The following is a 22,915-nucleotide window of genomic DNA, read 5'->3' as shown; positions in this document are numbered from 1 at the left end:
GGCATTCAAGGGTTTACGTGTGACTACGCAGGGTCAATTCTGCACACTCTCAGAATGGGTCCTGCGCCCGATAATCGGGAATCCGCGATCAGCAGTGTACTTGCGCTCAATGCTGAATCAGGCCCTTAGTCTGAGAGGAGATGCTCCCTATTTGAATTGGAGCCGCAAGGTCTGTGTTTTTTTTTTTTTTTTCATTGTTAACTTTTTTTGCCTTTTTGAAGTTTTTTTTTTTGGAAATAACTGATTACAAATAAAATATGACTTTCCCAATGTATTCTAATATACTTAAAGATATATAACGGTTAATCTCTTACAGTTTAAATTTACCTAATCTACAGGAATATTTTCTGTTTATTTTTCCTATTTAGAGTAGAAACTCCAAATCGGAAACCTGACCTGATAATCCACTTGTGTCAGTTACTTATAACTATCATAGCCTCTTGAATTCTATTGAAAAAGTTTTGAGTCCAATTATTCACAAACCAGTTGTCGGGAAAATGTTGCGACACTGTTATGTTTTTTTTTATAGGTCTTACACACACATATATATGTTCAGTTATATGATGCTTAAATGACCTAACTGTACAAGCAATATATCTACTGCATGGACATGTCAGATAACCGATATCCGCCTACTAATCAGTAGTTCTTGTATGATGCACACTAGTGATAACCGCCACGTTCCGGGAGTGTTGTTGTAGTGAGGTCGCTACATTGGGGGGGGTGAGCTCCCTCTGGAAAGACTATGAAGTTGGCGTGTTCTGTACAGCAATGGCTGATACCTTTTTTGGGTTATACATTGTACAGGTGTATCCGAGACGCCGAAGCCAAGCTCATTTGTAATAAAACGGGATGAGGACAGCAATCTGGGGGCTGCAAATCTGCAACTGACCAGCAAAAATCAAGAGCTGAGCGGTCAGGTGGAGGAGATGAAGGAGAAGATCAGAGCCATGCGGGTGAAGATGAAGAACCTGAAGAATGAAAAGAAGGGACTGGAAGAGACCTGCCGGAAATCACAAGGAGAAGGTAACGTAACACTGACGTGTGGGGGTGGCTGCAGATTGGGCCGTTGGTGACATCTGAATACCTAGCTGTGGGCCAGACAGAAACATTTTACTAATGTAACGCAGAGGAGCGTGCCAGGGGTAAGGGGGGCAACCCTCCGATAACCTGCTGCCTCTTCCTTATTTGATGTACAGGAAACATCTACGTTAGAAGTCTCCGTTTTCTCCCCTCCAGAACAGAATCCCGTTTCTGTCTTACAGGAGTTGGCCTTTATTATTGTAATTATCATTTATTTATATGATGCCACCAAGTGTCTGTAGTGCTGTACAGGGAAAAATACATGCATAATCAATATAATCTAAAAGGGGCAAACAGTACGGCTTGGGTATGAAATACAGACGGCTTAAATCCCGACCCTGAAAGCCCGAGACATCATAATTCCTACGCCGGCTGGTAAGTATCTACCTCCCTTGGGGGTGCCTAACCCTAAGACTCAGGGGGTGGTGCCTAACCCTTAGTCCCCCGTCCCCCCCTTGTGGTCCCTAACCTCCCTTCCCCTAGCCTAAACCTAACCCTCCAGGGGGTGTACCTAACCCTAAGTCCCCCCGGCAGTGCCTAAACCTAATTTCCCCCCCTCCCCGAGACTAACACGTCGTGACGTTCGGCTAACCTACGCTCGGTATGCTGGGCATCCGGATTTCAACGTGGGGCTAATGATGGGCGTCGTTATTTAGACGCCTATCTTTAGTCCCATGTCGGGATTTCACTGTCAAGATTCTGGTGGTCGGCATTTCGACCGCCTAACTACATCCCAACAGTACAACGGAAAACAACAAATACGGAGATATGTTTATGATAACAAGTGACAGATACCAGAACGCCTTTCTACATTAGGGTGTAGCTCCTACATCCCCCTGCATTGTAGCGGTGGGCGCTGATCTCCTGCCATGGGATGGGGCCGTCACTTACAGCCTACGGTTCTGATAAATCAAAAGGAAAAAAGATATGAACAGCGCTATAGTACCTAGTAATAGATCAAAAATCAATACATTTATCGGTATTATGGTAAACAAATGTAAATGTATATAAAAAGGTCTGCAACATCAAATAAAAAAATATATGTATAATATAGATAACATCAATACATATTGCAATTAGTCATAAATATCTATACGGCTTGATTGAAAATATCAATTTATTATGAATATAAAAATATGTAATTAGCATCTATTTCATAAATATTGAACATCACAGTACAAACAATAAAAGGTGAAAAAATTGATGATCATAAGAAGACAACAATCCTAAATAAAAATCAAAAGATAAATAAAAATACGATAATAATCCAAAGGAAAATGTCCATAAATATTGATAAATGGAATGAAAAAATATATAGATTAAAAGCAATTAAACACGAGAGAGAAATCTCAGAAAATAGTCTGGATTGAAGTAACGGTTGGCGATAATAATGTAGCAACCGTCACTGGCCGACACATCATTGATCGTTAACGACCAAACACTGCACAATTTATAAACGATTGAACGATAACGACGTCGTTATCGTTCAGTCGCCTGATAAACTCGTGTAGTGGATGCCCCCCTTTACCCATTCTCCCAATCAGCTGGAATCCCTGCCAAACTGTTCCGGCTTTTATTTCATCCTGTATATAAAGTTCCCGGGGACACAGTTACTGGGTGACCCTGTGCTGAAGGGTGATTACTCGGTATGAACAGGCCAGCAGGGTGACAGCGTGTGCTGGGAGTTGCACTTAATCTGTAGATAGAACGTTAGGCGGTACGTGGCTATATGCGTACTTTCTCGTGATTACTTGTAAAGAACGATTTTACAGACATGAACCTGATCAAGACTTTTTAAAGCACACATTCAAATTGTTTGAAGTACAAAGTACTGTATTTGTAAGTTTATTATACCCACACCTAAAGCTGTGATATCTGTTCTGAGTATCTTCTGCTTCAGAGGTCCCAGGTGGCGGTTCTCCACTCCCCCCCCATGCCTTTGTTCTATTTACTTACAGACACTAGGTCAGCAGGTCAAAAATGACCTCCTATATGGTTTTCTGCCACCTTCTCCTCTATGGCTTCCAGCCTGACATATGAAGTTGGAGTCTCTCCTGCTATTGGTTATGTGCATTGGACAGGGATCTAGAGAACCACTTATACTCCTTTTCCACCTAAATTCCGGGTCTGATCCGGAGTTGGAACAAAGTTCCTATCCGGATCAGACCCGGAATTTTGCCGGCGCTGACTCGGAATATTCCCGAGTCAGCGCCGCTCACACCGCAGTCGGGTCTGCATAGACCCGGCTATTGCGGAGTGAAAGTGGACGCTTGGAGATGACGTCATCTCCAAGCGCCACTGAAGCCGGACCAATCGGCCGGCTAGCAGCGCACTCCAGGTCTTTGTGACCCGGAGTGCGCTGTTCCCATAGCAGGGTTTCACAGGCTACGCCCGTGTTAAACCCTGCTAGTTACCTGGGTTGGATTGCCGGGTCACTCGACCCGGCGATCCAACCCTCTGCCTTTTTACACCAGGGAGCTGCCCGGGTTAACCCTTCAAAAACCCGGGTTTTAGCTCCGGTGTAAAAGGGGTATCAGTGTTAGGAAACACAGCTTGTATTGGTGTACTGATGCCATGGACGTGTGTACGTACTCGAATTTACGTCTGTACATACATGTATGTGTATCTCCCCCTCTTCAGCAACACTGCTGCTGTCTGCTTGCCCAACGATGGGTACAGGACCACGGAGAACAGTTGTGCCTTCCCATACTGCACCGCTGCCTACTGACTGTGGCTTACAGCAAGCCCCCCTGTACTTTTCGCTCCTTGTCTGGGGTTTTATTACAATATTTGTTTTTAAGCTTTGAGTTGTTTTATTGTGCTATGTATTTTCCTGTCTAAACTTTTTTGGCTTATAAGTTACCTCTTGTACAGCACTGCGTACACCTTAAGATAATCAATAATAATAATAATTTGCAGGGACCATCTTTGTTGTTACCACCTCTAGGATTAGTACGAGGGTGAGTCAAAAATTATCCGCACTCTGGGCCTGATTCAGAGCCGGACGCTCTGACGAGAGGGCTCGCTCTGAATCAGGGCCGTCCGAGGTGAAAATGGTGCGGCCTCCTGGCCGCTCGCATAGCTGTGGGTGACCACCCACAGCTTATGCGAGCGGCCAAAAAGATGGTCGCGATGGTCTTGACCATAGAGACCAACGGGCTTGCGACAAGACCCTTGCGGTAGGGTCTCGTTGGCCGCAAGCCCGGAGTGCTTTTGGCTTTATCAGAGCCAAAAACACTCCCACTGACATCACTAGTGATGTCAGTGGGGCCGGACTCAGACAATAGGCGTACCCATGGGAACGCCTCTGTCTGGGCAGCCACGCCCCCGGCATGCACACCAAAGGGGGCGTGCTGTCACTCAACATCAACAGCATGCCCCCTTTGGTGCGAGACCTCCGTCGTGCGCATGCGCACTTGGGCAACATCGACCCGCTTGCGAGCGCTCAGCGCTCGCGAGCGTGTCTGAATTAGGCCCTGTATCCCTTCCAATCCACCAGGAATTGAACTGCACCTCGGGACATTCTGGAATCTAATATTTGTTTGACTTCATACTCCTCTTGGTGATCCACTGGAATTGCCACGAGACCCTTGTGGTAGGGTCTCGTCTGCCGCAAGCCCGGAGTGCTTTTGGCTCTATCAGAGCCAAAAACACTCCCACTGACATCACTAGTGATGTCAGTGGGGCCGGCCCCAGACGGTAGGCGTTCCCATGGGAATGCCTCCGTCTGGGTAGCCACGCCCCCGGCATGCCCACCAATCACCATCGACAGGACACCCCCTTTGGTGCGAGACCCATAACGACAGCTACCCCGTCGTTGTTCGGGTCTTGCGCATGCGCACGACGGAGGCGCCTCCGTTGTGCGCATTTGGGAAACATCGACCCGCTTGCGAGCGTTCAGCGCTCGCGAGCGGGTCTGAATGAGGCCCTCTGTCTTTTCTGAAAGTTGATTAAAATAAATTCTACAGCCAAATACATTATCTTTCGCCATAATCTCCCTGGTTTTCATTACACTTTGTCCGTCTGTCAACAAGCTTTCGTATTCCCTCATTAAAAAATGGTTTAGGCTGAGCTGCGAGCCACGAATGCACCGCTGTCTTCACCTCTTCATCAGACGTGAATCTTCATCCTCTTACTGCTTCTTTCAGGAGACCAAACAGGTGATAGTCCAATGTCACTTGTCTAACCAACAGAGGCCCTGATTCAGAGCCAGACGGTCTGACAGAGCGCTCGCTCTGAATCAGGGCCGTCCCTCTTCGTTTTTAGAGCGGCCTCCTGGCCACTCGTATAGCTGTGGGTGACCACCCACAGCTATAGCGAGTGGCCAAAAAGATGGTCGCGATGGTCAAGACCATCGCGACCATCGGGCTTGCGACGAGACCCTTTTGGTAGGGTCTCGTTGCCGCAAGCCCTGGAGTGCTTTCGGCTCTATCAGAGCCGAGAGCATTCCCACTGACATTACTTGTGATGTCAGTGGGGCCGGCCCCAGACAGTAGGCGTTCCCATGGGAACGCCTCCGTCTGGGCAGCCACGTCCCCGGCACGCCCACCAAAGGGGGCGTCCTGTCACTCACCATCGACAGCACGCCCCCTTTGTAGAGAGACCCATAGCGACGGCTTGGCCGTTGCTATCCGGGTCTCGCGCATGCGCACGACAGAGCCGGCTCCCTCGTGCGCATGCGCACTTGGCCAACATCGACCCGCTTGCTAGCGCTCGCGAGCGGGTCTGAATTAGGCCCAGAATCCGTTCCTGTGCACGCTCATGTTCTCATCAGCTCCTTCTTTATGGCTGAAACTTGTGCGACCTTCTTTGTAGTTCTCTATCCATTCATACACACTTCTTCATGGCAAAACACCACCTCCATACTGTGCACAAAGTCTTATATAAATATCGGCACCAGGCACACCCTCAGACCACAAAAACCGAATCGCTGCACTCTGCTCTTCATTCATGCAAATCACAAGTGGGGCAGCCATTTTTACTTGCACTGCAGTCATAAATGAACTGACGTAACAAGCTCAAACCTACACAGCAGTGACTGGGCAGACAGCAACCTAGGGCCGTATTCATTTGGCGGCGAAAACAGCCGTTTTCTTTGCCAAAAAAAAGGCAAAATTCTTGCCCAAAAACAGCAACAGGTGAAAAAAAAACTGGAGAAAAATGCTAAATCCCTGCTTTTGGCTAAAAATGTGGGGCTTTCTTTCAGAACCCTTTGGACAACGCCCCCTCCCCCTAATGATAAATTACCAGGAAAAAAAATCGTAAGTTGCATGCTTTGGCTAAAAACGGCTGTGCAAATTTTTGGCGAAAAAAAAAAACCCGTTGAAAATAATTTTAACTTATTGGGTCTGATTTTTTTTCGGGGGCAGTATGGATCCGTGAAGTGTTTTAATCATCGCAAGCCGTTGCAGCAGGCATTTCTTTTACTTTTTTTTTTTAAATTGCGTTTTTACGACATGCAAATATGCTTGCACCCATTTTAACGTACCCCCAATTTACGTGGAACAGTAATTTCCTGGGAAAAAAAAGGCTTTTTATCTTTTTCAACGATTTTTTATTTTACTTTTTTTCACCCAAAATTTGGCCGGTCGTTTTTCACCAAAGTACACAACTTACGATTTTTTTATTTTTTATAATTTATCATTAGGGGCGGGTGTCCAAAGGGTTCTGAAAGAAATCCCCACATTTTTGGCCAAAAGCAGGGATTTTGCATTTATTCGTCCAGTTTTTTTTCGCATGTTGCCGTTTTCGCCTGTTTTTTTGGTGAAAATGTTGCCCTTTTTTTTTTTTTTTTTTACAAAAGTTATTTTTGCCAATGACAAAAAAAATTCCCGTTTTCACCACTAATTGAATACGGCCCCCAGTACGGAAAGTGTTTGATAAGACAGTACGGCCAACAGAAGTTTTAATATAACTGGAGTGCGGATAATTTTTGACTCGCCCTCGTATATTGGGTCACTGGTGTAAAGAGTCGAGAGGTCAGTAGCCATGTTACAGAATCGGGTAGCACTGACTGTTTTATATGGAATAGTGCGTAACGAAACCGTGTCATATGTTACAGTAAACGCCTGATAGACTGTGTTCCTTGTTCCTGGCTCTTAGCGCAGGCAGCGGAGCTCTTCACCCTGAGGGAGCAGGCACAAGAACTAGTGGACGACAATGACGCTTTAAATATGACAATCCACCGGCTGAACGTGGAGCTGAGCCGCTACCAGACCAAATATCGCCCTTTGTCCAAGGAAGAGGTACTGTCTGTGGTGTGTTCTGTATTTCTGCCACATTAAATTAGATCCTTAGGTTTATGGAAGAATCTGTGCATCGGCTGAGAGATCACCATGTTTCTCTTCTAAGTCGCATAACGACGATTAGTTAGAACTTTGTTACAGGCTATAAATGTATCCTGGAAACTTTTTGTCCACAATTCACCAAAACCATCAAAAGTTTCAATAAAGAGACTCTGGAATGAGAAGCACAGTGATCCTATACCTGCGCAGTATGAAACAGTCATTGCCCATCTGGGCAATGTAGGCCCGGCTTGCCCCCAGTAAATGACGTTCTCTGAGGTATTTTGTTAGGTTTATACGTTTTTACGTCAGAATACTTGGTGATCTATTATATAGCTCAAAGCAAATTAAGTCAAATTCCCATTGTTTTCCTTGGGTGAAATATACCGCTGGGGTCCAAGGGTATTATCTCTGGTAAATAAATTGTCCATTCCGAGCCAATAATTCATGGGGAGCTGTCGGCTATAGTGACATCAGAAGCTCACGTGCCAGGCTAAAATTGGGCCGATGCCATCCACGTAGAAAGCAAAACCATACATTGCTACCAGGTTACCCATCGTATACCATGAGTCACTGATTTAAGGCAATTCACTCACCTGTGTACGCAAATTGTTTTACTTTCTAAGGATACTTCTGTGGATCTAACCTATACCAGGGCAGAACTATCGCTGGTGCTTTGCCCTGGGGCCCACAGCAAAGCGGCATTATCAGCAGTATAATAAGCCGTCTTGTGCGCCCCCTCTCTCTTTCCTTACATTAATCACAGCAGCCGACGGAAGCAGGGCGGGGATTTGTTACTGCCGGACTCTGGCGCCCCTGTGCGACCGCACGCACAGAGCGTACCTGGAGCCGGTCCTGATAATTATGAGTCAGACTGACTCATTATAGTATGCTACGGGCCGTAACGAAGGAGGTGGAGGCAGTCCGGCCGGAGGAGAGGACCGTCCCGTCCCTTCCCACCCCTGCCTCCTCCTGATTTTCTCTCCGGATGCAGCATGACAGCATCCAGTCAGGTTTCTACTGTTACCAGTAGAAACTAGGGATGTGCAGACTCGGATTAGTTTGGATTTTTCCCGCCAAAAATCGTGTCTCAGAAAGGCAAAACATCATCTTTCATGGACAAACATCATCATTCCTGGACAAAAGTCCATGAAAGATGATGTTTGTCCATGAAAGATTACATTTTGGCGGGAAAATCTGAACTAATCCGAGCCTGCACATCCATAGTAGAAACCTGAGGCCCCTCAAACCTCTTGTTTTCTGTTGCGTGGTGGATAAAGCAGATTTGTTTTTGTTTTTTTCGCCAGGGCCCATCACTTGCTAGTTCCTCCACTGCTACGGTATTTAAAATCATGACAACGCTGAAGCTGCCATAGCTTTGTCCGTAAATACATCCATTATTCATATTTGTGCCCCTCGTATGACCTGGCTTCCTTCTTCATCAGCCAACACTTTTATTTTCATTTGTCAAAAAGCAAATTGGTAAAAATAAAAAAATAAAAAAATTTATAAACCAAAAAAAATACACTGAAGTGCCAAAAATCATGGGATAGTCGCCTAGTATCGTGTAAGACCCCCTCTAGCCCTGCGAAGTGCAGCAACTGGACTTGGGATCGATTCCACAAGTGGACGGAAGACCTCTGGAGCGATGCTGACCCACGCCATCTGGTAAGCTTCCCACAGCTCCTTGATGTTTATAGGCGCAGGATCTTCGGTGCGAATGGTCCTTTCCAACACATCCCATTAAATACTGGATTGGGTTCATGTCGGGCGAACGTGGCGGCCACACCATTCGTCGGAACTCTCCAGGATGTTCCTCGAACCACTTCTGGACAACGTGGGACAAATGACCCAGTGCATTATCCTGCTGGAATATTCCCTCGTTGTGGGGACACATGAAGTGCATGAAGGGCTGCAAATGGTCATCAAGCAATGCAACGTAGTGGTTACCGGTCAATGACGTGTTCAGTTAGACCAGAGGACCCAACCCATGCCACATGAACACACCCCACACCATTATTGAACCACCACCAGCCTGCATAGTGCTTTTACCTACTGCTTTGAATGTGGATGCGATCTGAGCCAGTGTCGCTTGTCTGTTACAATGGACAGTTCTGGCCAGACACCGCTGATCATACTCATTAAGCACCCGAGGTCGGCTGCTGCCCTGCCCACAGTGGGTAGGTAATGCCTTCCATGAGGTATTCCCGATACACGTGACACCGTAGATCTAGGAATACTGAATGTCCACACCACTTTGTGGGTGCACGACGGATGGGACATTCAATTTCCGATCATGAGCAGCCTAAGCGGTGTTCATACTGTGGCACGAGATGTTAGATTACAACTGATGCAGGTCTGGGCATTTCCAAGATGTGTCAGTACAGTAACGCCACCTATCATTACCTTTACATACTGCTAATCCCATGACTTTGGGCACTTCAGTGTAAACGAAAATTCTAATTGTTTCTGTGTATGTTGTCCACTGATTAGCGATGAACTAGACCTATGCCTAGTTAACTCGTATAGTAAAAACTATTTATACGCTATAGTATTTTGTACAGTCATGGGACAGACCCTAAGATTCCGGCACCTGATCCAATTGGTGAGGTTTATTATAGCAGCAGTTTATAATTGAAGCTTAACTCCGTACTGGCTCAAAACGTATTTTTTCCTTCATCCGCTAGGGGACACTGGAGCTCAAGACAGCGGGGGTATAGACCGTGTGGACGATCACACGGCTCGCTCTTATCTGTTCTCTGAAGTGACATTTAAATAGTTGTGTATTCTCCGGATCAGCCGAGTGTTTGGTCTCCTCTCGCTGCAGTCTATTGATTTGTTGAGTGACTTGTTAGTCTCGCTCACCAGGCAGTTTGTGCAGCGGTTTTGAGTGATAAATAATGCAAGAGATTCTTTCTGCTGTGAACGTAATGTCATTTACACTGTACAGGAACAGGGAGACGTGCAAGGCTGCACCACACAGTCACACTCCCTGATTTTTAGGAGATTTATATAAGCATCAAGTTAGAGCCAAGCGCTGGAACATGGTGATTTTCTCCGCTACCAATAATAATATTGCCATGATTCTGGTGTGGGTAAAGAGCGCCATTACCCGGCAGCCATTTTGTGAGCCGAACTAATATTTATGAGAAGGCAGCCTAGCAAATCACCAGTTGTACATGACCTGACTAAGGCTTGAGGCAGCCATTTTGTAGGTGACAACTATTCATGAGATGACTGCCCATACATTGGTTAATGAGCAGAGATATTGGCTGAAGCACATGACGGTGTTGTCCAATCATTTCACACAGCGAGGGCTTTGTACCCAGTGCATGGGCAGGCTGCATTCTCGTACATATTAATTCACAAAATGGCTGCTTCCACTATGTGCAGCGGAAGGTTAAAGGGTATACACATGCTCCTTTTTATAGGTGAATTTATACAGTCGGTGTTGAGGATGGAGGTAAACCTACAGACGTCTGAGGCGTAAATCGCCATCGCAGAGGTAAACTAATGTCCTGGCTGAGTTGTAACAAAATTCATGCACTAATGATGTACAAATGCATCCTCTATAGGAAATTGGACATTATTATTCCATGCCCATTATAATGGGAATTCGGGAGCTCTGGCGGGCTAAAGGTAAGTTTTTCTGGGAACGTGGGCATCACACGTGCATCAAGAGCGCTAATTGCGCAGCAGTCTGATTCATCAGCGTTCGGATACACTTGTCCTGCGGTTATCCTGCTTAAGCACGGGATATTTTTATTTAAAAAAAATATATATACTATTTCACTGCAGTTTTTCTTTACGTCGCTCTTCTGCGGAGCGTTTTTGTGCTGCAGCTCTCAACCTGTCTCCTGCAGAACAGTAAAGCTTGCTGAACTGTGAGACTTTCCTTTCCCTAAGCTGTTTAGAGAACGGTTCACCATTACCACCTTCTAATTCTTCCTGACAGCCTTCTCCCCGTGGGATGTTACTGCAGATCTGAAGTGTTTCAGAGTCCATTTTCCTCCTCACCACAAGAACGAGTCGGGAATCGGGACTGCATCAGGACTTGAAATTGCATTCAATTTTTTTTTTTTTTTTTTTACCAGAACATATATTAGTCAAAGCTGGAATCAAAACCACGAGTGTTCAGGGAGATTTGAGGCGATGAAAATAAAAAGTCAATAAGCCTCGGCAATGAATGACTGTACAATTGGTTCCTTTGTGTCTCTACGAGATAATAGCAGTTTGTGCCTCGAATACACAGATGAGACCAGACAACACTGGTTGTTGTGTAGAAAAATAGATCAGCTTCCAACATACAGCTGCACATACTGTCTTCCTACTATTCTATATGATTTTTCCTTTATCTTTAGTAGTTTTATATTTTAACTTTTCGATAATAAAGAAAAGTCAGCCGCAACAATGAAAACCTAACGTCGCCATTAGACAAATTGCAGGTATGGTACATATTAAGAGAAATGGTCGCCGTATTGTATTCGCATAAGCATTATAGTAGAAGAGTGATAATGGTTGGTGTAATGGTTAGCTTTGCTGCCTATCAACGCTGAGGTCTTGGGTTCAATTCCCACCAAGGCTCTAACTATGTGGAGTTTGTATGTTCTGCCCGTGTTTTTGTGGGTTCCTCCCACACTCCGAAACATACTAGTAGGTTTAATTGAATTCTGACAAAAAAAAATTAACCCCTGTGTGTAAATGTGGTAAAGGATATAGGCCCTGATTCAGAGCCGGACGCTCTGACCAGAGCGCTCGCTCTGAATCAGGGCCCATCTCCATTAAAATGGAGCGTCCTCCTGGACGCTCGTATAGCTGTGGGTCACCACCCACAGCATATACGAGCGTCCAACAAGATGGTCGCGATGGTCTTGACCATCGCGACCATTGGACTTGCGAGTGAAACCCTGTGGTCGGGTTTCTCAACCGCAAGGCCAGGAGTGATTTTGGCTCTATCAGAGCCAAAATCACTCCCACTGACATCACTAGTGATGTCAGTGGGGCAAGACCCAGACGGTAGGCGTTCCCATAGGAACGCCTCCGTCTGGCAGGCACGCCCACCAAAGGGGGCGTGCTGTCAATCAACATCGACAGCACGCCCCCTTTGGTGCGAGACCCGGAGCGATGGAAAGTCCTTCGCTCGCCGGGTCTCGCGCATGCGTACGACGGAGCTCCCTCCGTTGTGCGCATGTGCAGTGGGGACCATCGACCCACTTGCGAGCGTACTGCCGCTCGCGAATGGGTCTGAATGACCCACATAGATTGTAAGCTCCAATGAGGCAGGAACTAATGTGAATGTCCAAATATTGTCTGTAAAGCGCTGTGGAATGTGTGCACTATATAAATAACTGGTAATAATAATAATGGTCCTTTTCACCAGCCTCGGACGGTGAAACCTATATGGATCACAATCAGTTTTAGTCTTTCTGATATACAGGCTTCATGGCACATCTGTATAGCTGCTACAAAGGGGCTTGAGATGTACACCATGTAGACAAAAGTGATTGGACACCCCTGTGCCAGCGAAATACTGTACATACCATTGCACACAAGTTCCAAAGGGCCACAAGAACACTTGGTAGGGGGGCCCATGCACTTGCAGTTCTACTGGACGACAATGCCACCTGTCATGTTTCCAGGATGACTGTGGACTGGTATACAGAAAATTCGGTAACCCGGATGGGCTGGCCAGTTCTTAACCCCATTGAGAGCCTCTGGGATGAACTGGAGCCACGGGTGCGTTCTAGGCTGACTCAACCTTCTTCAGTGTCATAGTTGGCCACAGTACTCAAGGCGGAATGGCAAAACATACTGTACCGCCTGCTGCTGTCCAGGGACTTGTGAACAGTTTGCCAAGAAGGGTGTCCGCAGTAATCACTGCACGTGGTGGACCTACAAAGTGCTGACTGCAATAAAATCTTGTTGATCTATTTGCTGTCTGTGGGCCTGATTCAGAGCCGCTCGTAAGCGGCAGTACGCTCGTTCCGAGCGATGTCGCCCATCTGCGCATGCGTACGGTTTATAATACGCATGCGCGAACCAGTCAGTGCGGCCGAAAATCGTTTGTTCGCTATATAGCGAATGCCTGCTACTTTGAGTGACAGGAGGAGGCGTATGTGGGTGGTAGCAGGACGCAGGCGTGCTTAAAGGTCAAGACGGGCGTTTTATGGGTGTGCATAATTAATACAGCAGCGTCATTGACCACGTCACCTGGTTGTTTTATAGTCAGAACCGCTCGCAATATAGTGGTAGGAAAAACCAACCACAAGAATAGCGAGCAGTTCATACGCTGTTCGATGTACTCGATTAATCTAATAAATAGCGGATATGACGTATGATGCGAGCGGCCAGGGGGCGTATTTTTCAAATAAACGTCCGCATGTTTTGTTCGCTCGTTCAGATATGGAGGCGTCAGCAGACCGCAAAGAGCGAATGGTTCATTTGAATAGCCACCCCCTTTTTCTGAACAAGCGAGCGCTAATTGCGTCCGGCTCTGAATCAGGCCCTGTGTTCAATCTACATAGTGTACAAGTGCTAGGTGGATTTGGTTGATATAATTCTATAGCTGGGTTGGGCATATTACCACTTCAAAAGAGCGACCATAAAATGAATGATGTAAAAAGCAATACTTCTGTGTTATTTCCAGTTTGATCTCGCTATTTATTGGGGCTAGGCACAATATCCCGGGGGTGACCATCCCGACGGTCAAAGTTTCAACGCATTTTAGGGAGTGTTCTAATCCTAACCGTCCCCATTGGCAGTCGAACCCTAACCCACCCCTCCTGCAGCCTAACCCTCCCCTTAGTGCCTAACCACAAACCTGGCCCTAATAATAACTGTCTGGATTCATCTGTATTTTGACCATCTGGATTCTGCTGCTAGTATTGGGACTAACTACATCCCATTTGTTGATGGTCATTGCAAACAAGCTTCATGGGATATTACAAATGTTTCAATTCATTGCAAAAGTTGGATATTAGTGATTTTATGTGGAACAAGTTTCCTTTTAATAATCACATTGGTATAATACTTGGTTTTAAAAATGATTAATCATGGTCATTTACATAGTACTGGGGGCTCTAAATTCCAGGGTAACATCATTTCATGTTTTAGTCTTGAAACATGTAAATTGTTCTATCTATATTAGATTATTTTTTGTTGAACGCTTTATTTGTCTGTGTTTAATTGGTGTTATGTTGCCGATAATGTTTTTACACTTTTTTGTTGCTAATTTCAGGATAAACCTTTTCAAACGTAGATCAGTGTTTCCCTAGGTGACGCCTGGGGTGTTATTTGTACCCCCAACTTTTCCAAAGCAATAAATTAGTAGTGAATATAATTACTAGATAACAACATGTTTTTTATGCTGAGTACCCCTGGGAGGGATGTGGGGAGGGGGGGTGCCCCAGGTTTAGAATCACTGCCAAAGATGATGGATCCAATGCTGTCATTTAAAGGAATTCTATCATTGTTATAGTTTATGGCAGCCTTCCTGTATCTAGTAGTGTCAGCATGGATGTGCGTTTGCTGTAAGATGACGGGCATGTTAGCAGATAGTTAGACTGCAGCCTGAGGCCATGGAATCAGTTCCTCTAAAAATAGAATCGGGAAGATTCTGGCTAAAGTCTCGAGCTACAGATGTGTCCACATACACCTGTCCCGTGGTCTGCCAAGACAAATAATGTGTTATAAACACTTTAATTACATCAGGGCTTGACAAATCCCAGGGGCCAGGTCGCCATGGCTACCAGATTTTGCTGTGAGGGAGGAAGCAGATCCTTATCAGCACCCGAGGAGATTCGTGCCTATAGTATTGCGGCGTTCATTTCATGCACAGGAGTGCATGTGCTGAGTGTGGCCTGCGGTGACTGCTGTGCCTCTGTCCGTCCCGGCCTGCGCTGACTGCTCCTGTCCGTCCCATCCTGCGCTGACTCCTCCTGTCCTGCTCTGACCAATAATGGTGAAAACTATAATTTAAAGTTATTAAGGTTATTGAGGTTAATAATACTCTAGGAAGGAATAAAAAAGCCCAATTTATGTGATTTTAGCTTTTTTTTTTGGTACATTTTTGTAAAAAAATCCAAATCCAAAGCCAGTCACCGCAGTTTGGCAAATCCAAATCCAAAGCCGGACGACGAATTAGAACCAAATCCAAATCCAGCAAAAATGGTCCGGCGCACATCCCTATTTATTATCATTACTTCTAATTAGGGATGTGCAGGCTCGGATAGGTTCGAGTTTGCACGCTGAGTTCGGATTTTTCCCTCCAAAAAAACGGAACTCAGAACGAGGCAAAACGTCATCTTGCATGGACAAACATCATCATTCCTGGACTCCAGGAATGATGATGTTTGTCCATGCAAGATGACGTTTTGCCTCGTTCTGAGTTCCGTTTTTTTGGAGGGAAAAATCCAAACTCAGCGTGCAAACTCAAACCTATACGAGCCTGCACATCCCTACTTCTAATTGAATATACTGGACATAAAGGTAATTATGTTTGGCCCATGGGGCAGAAGTTCCCAAACACCACCACCATTACAGTCCAGGTTTTAAGGCTGTCTAATGTCGCCCATCTCTGGCTGCATAGAGCTCCTCGGTAATAGGGTCCATCTGTGGCCAGGGATTTTGGTGCGGCTTCAGGGGGATAGTGGTGTGACCACGAGGGGATGGGGGTTCTGTTGTACTTTCTGGCACCATTGTTGGGGTGGGGGGTGGAGAAGGGGAGCTGTGCAGAGCAGTGAGGGGGTCTCCATGTTACTATATCCATTCAACTGTGACCATTTTGTGGACTAGTATAGTGTGTATACCAGTTGCATAATACACAGAGCTGTGCTCCTCAATCACTCCTGTCATTTTTTTGGGGGGGACAGTGATCTGGCTCCTACACTTTCATCCTGGCTCCTAGATTTTAGAAACATTTGTCAAGCCCTGAATTACATGTATGTTATGTATCTGGTAATAGACATTTGTTATAGGCGGTAATCTATGCCATGCACCTCAACAAGCCCTGTCTCACGGCTAGATCAGGTGCATTAAACTTCTTTTTATTTCAGAACAAAGTATTGTCTCTTACAGGCATTATTTCTTAGAATGTAATGCACGCTTTAGCGCTGATTGTCCAAAAAATTGCACGTAAACTCTGACTTAGCCTGTAGCATCGAGAAGTATTAGCACGCAGTAAAATACAAGGGAGTTCTGTGGTACCGTTCATTAAGTACATACTGTGGTGTACAAATTTATTAGGACATAGGCCCTGATTCAGAGCCGGACGCTCTGACCAGAGCGCTCGCTCTGAATCTGTGCCCTCCTCCATTAATATGGAGCGTCCTCCTGGACGCTCGTATAGCTGTGGGTCACCACCCACAGCATATACGAGCGTGCAAAAAGATGGTCGCGATGGTCTTGACCATCGTGACCATCGGAATTGCGAGGGAAACCCTGCGGTTGGGTTTCCCAGCCGCAAGGCCAGGAGTGATTTTGGCTCTATCAGAGCCAAAATCACTCCCACTGACATCACTAGTGATGTCAGTGGGGCCGGCTTCAGACGGTAGGCGTTCCCATGGGAACGCCTCCGTCTGGCAGGCACGCCCCCGGCACGCCCACCAAAGGGGGCGTGCTGTCAATCAACATCGACAGCACGCCCCCTTTGGTGCGAGACCCGGAGCGATGGAAAGTCCTTCGCTCGCCGGATCTCGCGCATGCGCACGACGGAGCTCCCTCCGTCGTGCGCATGCGCAGTGGGGACCATCGACCCACTTGCGAGCGTACTGCCGCTCGCGAGTTGGTCTGAATGACCCCCATAGTACGTTTTGTGGTTGGACATGGGGGGACAATACTCACTGTTGGTGATATTGCTGACTATGAAGTCAGTAAATCTAGTGTTTCAAGGCTTCTTAATCAATTTAAGCCTGGATGTGCGTCACCGAAACGGAAGGGGAAGTGTGCCCAGGAATGTAAAGCGACACCCCTAACTAACAAGCTGTAGATTATTTATCCCAATAATACAGGCAAATATTTACAGAGGATTGGAAGCCTCTAGTATACGATTTCTATAGCAGCACAACAAACATCTAATAGTGGGAAGAACTGCAAGAAGATTGGTAAATAAAATGAACTCATTCTTACCACTAAAATGACGACCACAAATTATTGCACCTAAATTGGTCATTATTTATTAATAATCCAGGTATTTTTTATTTTATACACATAAACAAAACGCAGCAGGAATGCGAGCTTTGTACCGATGACTGCTCTCCTTTGTAGGTCACTATGCCGTAGAATCCTTCGCACACGTTGGTAAATGCCGTAGAAACCTTCCCCCTGCTGGCACACTAGGAGAGTACAAGGCTGTGTCAACACTTTACCTACTGTTTCAGAAAGGTCATATACTCATATAGCGAACTTTCATTGCTTGGTACTGCTAATAACCCTTAATGTGGCATTAGTGTGTCATGCAGCAATGGTACGATCTGCGTATATCCTTGTTTTATTGTATTCTGTTTCTCTGTATTTATCCCAGAATGTGAAGCTAGGCGGATTACCTTCCCGTGGACCCCCTCCTCCCTGGCTGGTAAGTTGCAGGAGTTTTATGTCCCTTTTCTATGGGGAAGAAATGTAACGTTTACAGTCTGCAAATGGTATGAAAAACGACGTCTCCCATCTGTCACTGGGCTGATGTTTCATTTACATAGTTTTTACCATAGCAAGAAATATCTAGGGGTAAATTTACTAAAAGTCTTTTTTTTTTTAATTTGATGAAATCGTTCAACATCTACAGTAGTGTTCCCTTTAGGCTGTTTTAGCGGGACGCCGCGCCCTGCCCGATTTTAAATAGGCAATATGTGCCCTGCCCTTTTAGTGGTGCCCCGCTAAAGCAGCCTGCCCTGTGCCGTCCCCACCCGCGGGCTGCAGTTGGGAAAAACTGCGGTTTCTGTTAGCCGCCAGGTGAATAGATGCCGTGCGCATGCTCACGGTATCTATTCACAGTGCAGGGAGATCTTGGGGAAAACGAAGCACCTCCGTAAGACTGACTAATTGGGGTGTGACACACAAGGACATTGGACCTCATTCAGAGCTGGTCGCACAGAGCGTGCGGTCGGTCTGAATGAGGGGAGGACGTCTTGAATTTTCAAGACGTCCTCCTTTGCGGTGGTAAGGCTGTGGGTTAACACCCACAGCCTTACGACCGCCTAAGGTGATGGTCAAGACCATCGCGACCATCGGGGCTTACGACGAGACCCTAGGGTAGGGTCTCCCTTGTCGTAAGCCCCGGAGAGCTTTCGGCTCTGTCTGAGCCGGAAGCTCTCCACTGACATCACTAGTGATGTCAGTGGGGCCGCCCCAAAAAGGCAGGCGTTCCCATGGGAATGCCTCCGTTTGGACTGCCACCCCCCGGCCTGCCTTCCAAACGGGGCGAGCTGTCAATCATCATCGACAGCTCGCCCCCTTTGGATCGAGACCCGCTACGACCGGCGCTGTCGGTCGTAGCGGGTCTCACGCATGCGCACGCCGGCGCCGTCGTGCGCATGCTCTGTGGGGGGCCATCGACCCGGTCCGAGCGCATCGGCGCTAACGACCGGGTCTGAATGACCCCCATTGTCCCTCCCCGGTAGCCCACACCCCCTTTGGCGTGCGCATAGAACCCCTGCCCGCACTTCAGTGCCCTGCCCTGCCCCCGGTCTGGTGGGCTCACTAAACAATGTGTTTTGGGGGCTGAATCACACATTTACTAACACTTCTGTATCGATACAAAATATAGTGTGTTAGTAAATGTGTGATTTAGCCCCTAAAACTCAACATTGATGTTGATTTGATTTTAGATCTGTTTTTAATCAATTAAAATCGACCTTCAGTGAACTTACCCCCTAATGTCTTTCAGCAGGGCTATATTCCTATTATCTCGTGTAAATCTTATATCATCTAATTGCTATAATATCCTGCATTTACAGATGTGCCCTCATACACTATTGCTGCAGTTGCGCCAAACAGCTCTTCTCGGCGCAACAGGTCCCGTCTGACTCCGTTTGCGCCGGGCGACTTTTATTCCATCTGATTTCATCTGAAAATGTGTCTTGGTCTAAAAAGGATGAGACAAGGATTAATTTGATATACAACACTTGTATATTGTGTGCGACTGAGTCTCTGAATCTGTATACTAAGTTCTGCGATGCAGCGGCCGCGTTTTTTTTCCATGCCAAGTTCCGTTGAGCTTCGTTTACAGACTCAGTCGCACACAGATATACAAGTGTAAATTTAATGAGCGCAGTATCGTGAATGAAGCGGTTTCTCGCATCTTTTTGCAGGTAATTGGGGAATGCAATTAGCCGCAGTGATTTCCCGGGGCTAGTCAATTAGCCCCGAAGGCAGACCGCAGGCTCAACTTCAATGAGGATTTTTTTTTTTTTTCAGGTTTGATCAGACGTGTAAAAGAAATCACTATGTGTTAACGCCCATTAATTAAACACGTGTTAAAAAGGGGCTCGGGGGGAAAAAGAGGCTGGAATTGAATGGCCCCAGGCATTAAAGGCCGAGGGTAGCAATTTTCTTCACCCCCGTTAAATGAATGGGGCTAATTGAATTTGGCCCCAAGACGCATTTTCAGACAAAAGCCGTCTGTGCAAGCCGAGTCGCGTGGGACCTGGCAGCTCACTCACTCCGCGTGACGTGTGGAGGCTTAGGTGTATGGGGACACATCTATATTACCTACAGTGATCATTGATACAGAAGATGCTGTCACTTAAAGCAATAATATCTGATTTCCCCTCCCATGGGCCGAAAAAGTTGACTACCTCCGTATGAAGCTGATGACGCTGACTGTCTCATAAAACAATGGCGCATGTCTAGCTCGGGGTTATATTAGAAAGTAAGCTGACATTAGGTACTTGTAGTTGACTTGTTTGAGCATTTTATGAAACTGCAAGGCTTGTGGGGTTCTCAAGGCCAGCCGTGGTGATTACCTACCATCAGCCGCCCAAGGAGGGAAAACCACAACGCATCGTCAGGGTGTTAGACAGCCAAGTCTCATTGATGTGAGAGGCCAGTGACTGCTACCCCCTCTGGTACAAACCAACAAAAGGGCCACTGTGACACAAATCAAAGACCATTTAGAATTGTATTTTATTATTTTCCTTCTGTCATATTTTCAATACATTTTTCTTTGGAATCTCAGTCGATCACTTGTAGCGCAGGTTTGGTTCTACGGGGCAGGATCAGCGGCAAGAGACAGAATTTGGCAACTTTTGGCTGTGCAAGGCAGGATCAGCGGTAAGAGACAGAGGGCCTGATTCAGAGCCGTTCGTAAGCATCTCTGAGCGATGTTCGCACATCTGCGCATGCGTACGGGTCGTAATGCGCATGCGCCAACCAGTCTTTGCGGTCGGAAATCGTGCACTCGCAAAACAGCGAGGGGCTGCTAATTTGAGTGACAGAATGAGGCGTTTGTGTGTGGTAACAGGGGAAGGTGCTTGAAAACGGGGAGTGGAGATCCGAACGCAGGCGTGCCAAACGGTCAAAACGGGCGTTTAATGGGTGTGCATAATTAACAAAGCAGCGTCATCGACCACGTCACTTGGTTGTCTTTTAGCCTGAACTGCTCGCAGTGATTGCGGGAAGTAAAACCTACCACAAGCACTGCGAACAGTTCAGACGCCTTTCGATGTACTCGATTAATCTAATAAATAGCGGAGATGACGTATGATGCGAACGACCAGGGGGCGTCTTTACAAAATAGCGAGCGCATTTTCCGTTCGCTCGCTCAGACATAGAGGCGTCAACAGACCGCAAAGAGCGAGCGCTCAATTTAAATAGCCGGCCCCTTTTTCTGAACTAGCGAGCGCAAATAGCGTCGGGCTCTGAATCAGGCCCAGAATTTGGCAGCTTTGGCTGTGTGAGGCAGGAGACAGAATTTGGCAGCTTGGCTGTGTGAGACAGGATCAGCGGTAAGAGACAGAATTTGGCAGCTTTGGCTGTGTGAGGCAGGATCAGTGGTAAGAGACAGAATTTGGCAGCTTTGGCTGTGTGAGACAGGATCAGCGGTAAGAGACAGAATTTGGCAGCTTTGGCTGTGTGAGGCAGGATCAGTGGTAAGAGACAGAATTTGGCAGCTTGGCTGTGTGAGACAGGATCAGCGGTAAGAGACAGAATTTGGCAGCTTTGGCTGTGTGAGGCAGGATCAGTGGTAAGAGACAGAATTTGGCAGCTTTGGCTGTGTGAGACAGGATCAGCGGTAAGAGACAGAATTTGGCAGCTTTGGCTGTGTGAGGCAGGATCAGTGGTAAGAGACAGAATTTGGCAGCTTTGGCTGTGTGAGGCAGGATCAGCGGTAAGAGACAGAATTTGGCAGCTTTGGCTGTGCGAGGCAGGATCAGCGGTAAGAGACAGAATTTGGCAGCTTTGGCTGTGTGAGGCAGGATCAGTGGTAAGAGACAGAATTTGGCAGCCTTGGCTGTGCGAGGCAGGATCAGCGGTAAGAGACAGAATTTGGCAGCTTTGGCTGTGCGAGGCAGGATCAGCGGTAAGAGACAGAATTTGGCAGCTTTGGCTGTGCAAGGCAGGATCAGCGGCAAGAGAGCTGCCAAATTCTGACTCCTGCCTCGCACAGCCAAATTCTGTCTCTTTTGTCTCTTACAGAATTTGGCAGCTTTGGCTGTGTGAGGCAGGAGACAGAATTTGGCAGCTTGGCTGTGTGAGACAGGATCAGTGGTAAGAGACAGAATTTGGCAGCTTTGGCTGTGTGAGGCAGGATCAGTGGTAAGAGACAGAATTTGGCAGCCTTGGCTGTGCGAGGCAGGATCAGCGGTAAGAGACAGAATTTGGCAGCTTTGGCTGTGCGAGGCAGGATCAGCGGTAAGAGACAGAATTTGGCTGTGTGAGGCAGGATCAGCAGCAGGAGACAGAATTTGGCAGCTTTGGCTGTGTGAGGCAGGATCAGCGGTAAGAGACAGAATTTGGCAGCTTTGGCTGTGCGATGCAGGAGACAGAATTTGGCAGCTTGGCTGTGTGAGACAGGATCAGCGACAAGAGACAGAATTTGGCAGCTTTGGCTGTGTGAGGCAGGATCAGTGGTAAGAGACAGAATTTGGCAGCTTTGGCTGTGTGAGGCAGGAGACAGAATTTGGCAGCTTGGCTGTGTGAGACAGGATCAGCGGTAAGAGACAGAATTTGGCAGCTTTGGCTGTGTGAGGCATGATCAGTGGTAAGAGACAGAATTTGGCAGCTTTGGCTGTGCGAGGCAGGATCAGCAGTAAGAGACAGAATTTGGCTGTGCGAGGCAGGATCAGCGGCAGGAGACAGAATTTGGCAGCTTTGGCTGTGTGAGGCAGGATCAGCGGTAAGAGACAGAATTTGACAGCTTTGGCTGTGCGAGGCAGGATCAGCGGTAAGAGACAGAATTTGGCAGCTTTGGCTGTGCGAGGCAGGATCAGCGGTAAGAGACAGAATTTGGCTGTGTGAGGCAGGATCAGCGGTAAGAGACAGAATTTGGCAGCTTTGGCTGTGTGAGGCAGGATCAGCGGTAAGAGACAGAATTTGGCAGCTTTGGCTGTGCGATG

At 46.9% G+C, this 22,915-nt stretch overlaps 1 protein-coding gene across 3 annotated transcripts in view; it reads left to right on the top strand.

The window, feature by feature from the left end:
• The window catches only part of CEP89 (centrosomal protein 89), a 163,196-nt gene that overhangs the window by 23,583 nt on the left and 116,698 nt on the right, over positions 1–22,915 (top strand). For all 3 annotated transcript variants that reach the window (XM_088451086.1, XM_088451087.1, XM_088451088.1), the window contains exons 8-10: positions 808–1,026; positions 7,186–7,328; positions 17,887–17,937. In XM_088451086.1, coding sequence (XP_088307212.1) covers positions 808–1,026; positions 7,186–7,328; positions 17,887–17,937 — 413 coding nt within the window. The remainder of the gene's footprint in view (positions 1–807; positions 1,027–7,185; positions 7,329–17,886; positions 17,938–22,915) is intronic.

This window comes from Taudactylus pleione, unplaced genomic scaffold, assembly GCF_031769625.1.
Source record: "Taudactylus pleione unplaced genomic scaffold, aTauple2 ptg000537l, whole genome shotgun sequence".
Taxonomy (NCBI): Eukaryota; Metazoa; Chordata; class Amphibia; order Anura; family Myobatrachidae; genus Taudactylus; species Taudactylus pleione.
The sequence above is the reverse complement of the archived record's forward strand: the minus strand, read 5'-3'. Positions and strand labels throughout refer to the sequence as shown.